The sequence below is a fragment of the Pseudophryne corroboree genome, chromosome 6 (assembly GCF_028390025.1).
Source record: "Pseudophryne corroboree isolate aPseCor3 chromosome 6, aPseCor3.hap2, whole genome shotgun sequence".
NCBI classification, from domain to species: Eukaryota; Metazoa; Chordata; class Amphibia; order Anura; family Myobatrachidae; genus Pseudophryne; species Pseudophryne corroboree.
This window is the reverse complement of record NC_086449.1, coordinates 708,291,971-708,297,970: the sequence shown is the minus strand read 5'-3', so window position 1 is coordinate 708,297,970 and position 6,000 is coordinate 708,291,971. Positions and strand designations below refer to the sequence as shown.

The window sequence follows — 6,000 nt, the reverse complement described above, 5'->3', positions numbered from 1 at the left end:
TGGATCAGCGGAATAGCTGCCGATCCACGTACTTGTGTCGAAAACGGGGCCAAAACCAACAGGTTTTGGCCCCCTTTTCGACCATCTCAGTCCGACATCAAAAGATGTTGGACTGAGATGCAGACCCAGAGGAGGAAAGGGGGGAGAGCGGCAGGGAGACGGGGGACAGCCGCGGGCAGCCAGAGGAGATCAGCGCTACAGCACAGCGCTACAGCAGGATGTCACACAGCCGCGCCGCTCGCAGCAGTGTCCACCCGGCCATTATTGATCTTGCCCTGGGCTCCAAAAACCCTAGCTACACCTCTGCTCATAACACTTATGGTTGTGTCGTATGGGATTTCAACACCCTTTCCTTGGCATACCACTGCAAGATCATCATTGGACAATCTGATGTAGTCGCTCATCCTGGGTGTTCCCCTGCTCTGCAGTTACTCGTCCTGTTCTGTGACTTTCACCGAACAGGAAATAGTTTTAACTAAGTACGAAAGTTGCAGATAAAGCACAACAGAACATGAAAACAGAAGATGTGGCTGTTGCATCATAGCACTTTCGTATACAGATTCAGACTTATTCGCACAAGGGCCCTCATTCCGAGTTGTTTGCTCGCTAGCTGCTTTTAGCAGCACTGCACACACTAGGCCGCCGCCCTCTGGGAGTGTATCTTCGCTTAGCAGAATTGCGAAAGAAAGATTAGCAGAATTGCGAATAGAAAATTCTTAGCAGTTTCTGAGTAGCTCGAGACTTACTCCTACACTGCGATCAGCTCAGCCCGTTTCGTTCCTGGTTTGACGTCACAAACACGCCCTGCGTTCGGCCAGCCACTCCCCCCTTTCTCCAGACACTCCCGCGTTTTTCCCTGACACGCCTGCGTTTTTTAGCAAACGCCGGGAAAACGCTGAGTTGCCACCCAGAAACGCCCCTTTCCTGTCAATCATTTACCGAACACCAGTGCGACTGAAAAGCGCTGCAGACGCTACAGCAAAACAGCTACGTTTTTTGTAAAATAACTAAGCGCATGCGCTCTGTGTACTATGCGCAGTTAGCGACTAATTGCAGTATAAGTTCGGCAACGAGCGAACAACTCGGAATGACCCCCAAGATGTACAAGTGTCACATCAACTTAATCTGTGAAGTCTTGTGAAGCAGTTTTGCCACATTGCCTTATAATGAAGATGCACATTCGGGTGAAAAGGATGCGAAAAAGATGCACTGTGTTGCATGGAACCTGGTGCACCAAAAATAGCTATTACAATAGTGTATGAGGACACATGTCATATATATATATATATATATATATATATATACAAGTTTTATTTGTACTGTGGAAAGTGTGCAAGTGTTGAGGCATTGATGAAATTGATGCCCAATTAAAAAAAAACAAGTTTTATAGAGAATTAGATAATAACACTGTATAAACGTTCTATATTTGGGGCAATCAGGGTGGCTGGCCAAGCAAATTCTAAAATATTATAATAACCATAGTTAACATCCGACAAAATTTGTATGGCACAACTGGACTATCAAAAACAACAGTGAGTGACAGCTATCCAAATCTTGTTCCAATAACACATGCAAAGACCACTTGGCTGGGTAGTACCATTAGGGTGAAACCAGTGTATTGATGGAAAGTACATCGCAACAACATAATGCAGCAATATGGCAACTAGACTGTTCATTCTTTCTTTACCACCAAGACCACTCATAAAGCCACCAAAATAAATAGGGAGGGGATATGGGTGGAAAATTTAGGACATAGACTATAAGCCTACCAGGATGCCAAAAGCCAATCGGACTCCTAGTCAAGGAAAACAGGGCAATGGTGGTAATTCAGACCTGATTGCTCACTGGCGTTTTTTGCAGCGCTGCGATCAGGTCAGAACTGCACACGCTTATGCACCACAATGCGCACACGCGTCACACAGGTACAAAGTGGATCGCCACTCAGCGATGGGTTTGTGCGAAGAATCCATTCGCACGGGCGATCGCAAGGAGATTGACAGGAAGAAGCCGTTTGTGGGTGGTAACTGACCGTTTTCTGGGAGTGGTTGGAAAAACGCAGGCATGTCCATGCGTTTGCAGGGAGGGTTCCTGACGTTAATTCCGGTCCCGGACAGGCTTAAGTGACTGCAGCGGCTGAGTAAGTCCTGGGCTGCGCAGAGACTGCACAAGATCTGTTTGTACAGCTCTGCTACACATGCGTTCGCACACTTGCAAAGCAAAAATACACTCCCCTATGGGCGGCGACTATCTGATCGCAGCAGGGCAAAAAAACCCTAGCGAGCAATCAGGTCTGAATTACCCCCAATATCCCTCGGGAGTCCCTACCTCATATGGATGGTGACAAGTGGCCTAACCCTCTAGTTACATAAGGAAATAGCAAGTTATTTATAGAAAGCGTTGTAGGGCTTATAACTGTCTGACATCCACATTGGATGATACATGTACTTAGGGACCTTATATTTTCTACTTACCTGTCATTACACCCACATACTGTAGCTTTTTAAATAAATAGCATCCCACTTACAGGGCACCACATAATGCAGTGACTACAGCCAACAGTAAAGCACGTTCCATTATGAACTGAGTTTGTACCCAGCATGCAGTCTATACATGGGTACGTATTTTGTCTGCAGGCAAGTGATATAACGATGGAGTTGTGGATAATGTTAACACTACCTGGGTGAGTATGGCATTCAGTCTTTCCGACTCACAGTCTATCACAACTTGGCGATCTTTGCTCTTGTCTAGATCCTGAAAGAGCAGACGGTAGCCTTCCTCAGTGGTGGTCAAGATGTTTACAGCTGTCACTTGCCAGTTCTTCTCCGCCGCTGTGTCTAGTACTTTCTGGAGGACAGACAAACCTGATAACAGAGAGGAAGTCATCAGGTGTATCAATCTATACGATTAGTTACATCATCATAGAAGTCTGAGCAGCCATCTTCCTTATGTCCCTTTTGCACTCTATGGGGTAAATTTACCAAGGTTGGAGTTTTTTTTAGAACTGATGATGTTGCTCATAGCAACCAATCAGATTTTACTTAACATTTATCTAGCTGCTTCTAGAAGATAATAGATATAAGCTGATTGGTTGCTATGCTATGTACATCACCTGTTTAGAAGAAAATCCCACCATAGTAAATTTACCCTTATGCCTCCCCCTAGTGGTGAGAATTGGTATATCACAATGTAGCAAATCCTTCTTTTTTATGTGGAAAAAACATTAGAATATGCCAGGGGTGATCATAATCTCTACAACAGTTGCTGGAGTCAGGTTTCACTCATTTAGATTGGAGATTGCATTAAACTTTTTTAATGGGTCAGCAGTATTGATACTCCTGTCAGGGCTTAAAACTTTTAAAAAATGCTAGTGTCCCACATAAAGCAGTTGCACCATTGTTTAGGTTGCACCAATTTAATGAGAAATTTAAGTGAACAAATGATAGGCCCCATTCTCAAGAATACTGGTTCTGTCCACAAAATAGCTGTCCCCACAGTGGCCATTTGTCCTTATTTGGCAAGTATTAGTGGTTTGTTCCTGAAAAAAGTTTGTCCATGGAAATGTCCCTATTTTTCATAACTGACTAAAACTGGGTATAAACTAGGATGACATGACACCAGACCCAATGTTGCACCGAATAGCTGTGTCGGTGGTCCATGCAGCAAGTGTACAGGCGGTCAACAGCTACTATAGATGCGCCGATATATCTGCAGATATATCGGCTATTGGCTCTGCTGCAGAGCTGACACAATATGTCTGTTAACGATGTCGTTCACAGACATATAATTAGTACCCACTCACCTAACCCCCTCACTATATATTGGTGATTATAGTACTGTATATCGCTCACTGTGTACCCAGCTTAACGGTCCATTATAAATTCAGTCAAACTTTGGAGAGAGGTAAAGTGGAGAGAGATAAAGTACCAACAAATCAACTCCTAATTGCCATATTTCAAACACAGCCTGACACATACCAGCGCTGGCTGAACAAATTAATAGGAAGATGGTTTGCGTCATGTAAAATTAAAAACAATTTATTGACATATTTTATGTAAAACAGTTAAAAGGAAAAGAATTCCTATTACCACTAGGTGGCGGTATAAATTGAGATTGTCTTATCTGGATAAGCTGATTAGATGAATTGTCACTCTCATATATTAGCAATGTCCATTCCTTAAGGCTAGGACAGCCTCCCAAATATGCATTCACTGTATTAGGTAAATAGTTACCGGATCCACATAACGATGGGCATCAGCATTAGGATAAGTCCATTTAAAGCTGTAGAAGAGGATCAGACCGGTTTGATGGAAAATGTCCAGTGATGGGAGAGAAGTCCAATAAATGCCGGAGGATGACAGAAATCTTGCAGGCCAGTTCAGAGAGTGAGGTCCAGATAAATGGAATAAGCTCAACGCGTTTCACTGGTATAATCGAGCTTCCTCAGGAGCATAAATCCCATAGGCATTGGGTACTCTATTTATACCCTTCTTAATAATTCAATAAGCACCACCTGTTTGTATTATAACCTTACTTATAAGGAAAAAAACATATGATAGTATCGATCATGTGATATAACACATCACATGATCGGCTAATCTGGCAGTCCCATTGGTCTAATAACGTCTCTATAGTCATGTGATTATAATCACATGACCGGGTCCATACATCCCCTTCATCTGGGGTAAACTGGTGTTGTTAGAAGGACATCGGATGTGGGTCCATCCCATAGGTTTGTTAGTAACACCTGACGGAGCGCGTGTTCACGTGACGCATGGCGTCACTCCGTCGGTCACGTGAGCACGTCGTCCGTATCTCAATAGTTTCCCTTCAAACAGTAAAACCCGGAACACACTGCAAATGCCCAAATATGGATGTTGAGCCCACCCCGGACCTTCCCCATCATAGTCTATTCGTTCGTTCCCATGGAAACCCATTTTCAAAGGGTGATTTATCAAATACTTATTCAGTTTTTATAATAGTATGTCACTCTATTACTAAACCACTTAAATATCACAGATATGCATCCATCAATAGAATAATAAAGCATTATACAAATGGATAAATAAATAGACAATGAAATCTAGTCATATATATATCTTATTCCCTCTAGTAATGAATGAGTATAAGTTTGGTTATCCTATATAAACAATTGAAAAACTCCATCTAATTTATATATATATTAAATGTCATTATATTTAACAGAACAGCAATGAATAAATGTATTCAAATTCCCTTCATCCTATGGTCTACATACAGTTATCTATAAACAACCCCAAATGTCACCCGAATCTACACAGAAGAATATATTTTTACATATGTAAATATGACCCCCGGGAAGAGTCTCAACTCCTAGTATCCTGTCTAACCTAATGAAAAAAATGAAAAAATGAAAAATGTCACAATGCGATGAAGTTCTATAACCTTCTAAATGACAGAGTTTAATTCTATAGCTTCATTCAGTCCATCTGGATGCAGTGAATTAAATTTGAGCATCCAGAAGACTTCCCTACGACATAATTGATTAAACCTATCTCCTCCTCTATCTGTTGGTGTAATGTGTTCAAGGCAGTTGATAGAAAGACAGGCGGGATTACTCCCATGTTTATCCAAATAATGTCGTGATACACTATGTGCCCCAAATTTCCGTATTATATTTCAACGATGTTCCATGAAACGTGTGTGTATTGCTCTCGTGGTCCTGCCTACGTAATTCAGACCGCACCCACACGTTAACACATATATCACGAACTTGGAATCGCAGTTCATGAAAGATTTGAGAATGTTTCTCATGTGAACCTGGGATGGAAATACATACGGTTTTACGTTCCATATGCTGGCATATTGTGCATCTATTTTTCCCACATCTGTGGAAGCCTACAGGTTTAGTGGTTAACCAGTTCGAACCGTCCCCTTTTCCTTTCGTTAATGCAGGTCTGAAATAACTAGGTGCCAGAATAGTCTTAAGGGCCCTATTTTTCCTATATATAATCTGTGGTTTGC

General features: G+C 42.2%; 1 protein-coding gene across 6 annotated transcripts in view; it reads right to left on the bottom strand.

Moving 5' to 3' along the window:
• The window catches only part of GRIA1 (glutamate ionotropic receptor AMPA type subunit 1), a 468,887-nt gene that overhangs the window by 160,669 nt on the left and 302,218 nt on the right, over positions 1-6,000 (bottom strand). For 4 of the 6 annotated variants that reach the window (XM_063928348.1, XM_063928349.1, XM_063928344.1 and 1 more), the window contains exon 4: positions 2,674-2,861. In XM_063928348.1, the coding sequence (XP_063784418.1) occupies positions 2,674-2,861 (188 nt within the window). The remainder of the gene's footprint in view (positions 1-2,673; positions 2,862-6,000) is intronic. The other 2 variants (XM_063928346.1, XM_063928347.1) reach the window with 1 other exon arrangement.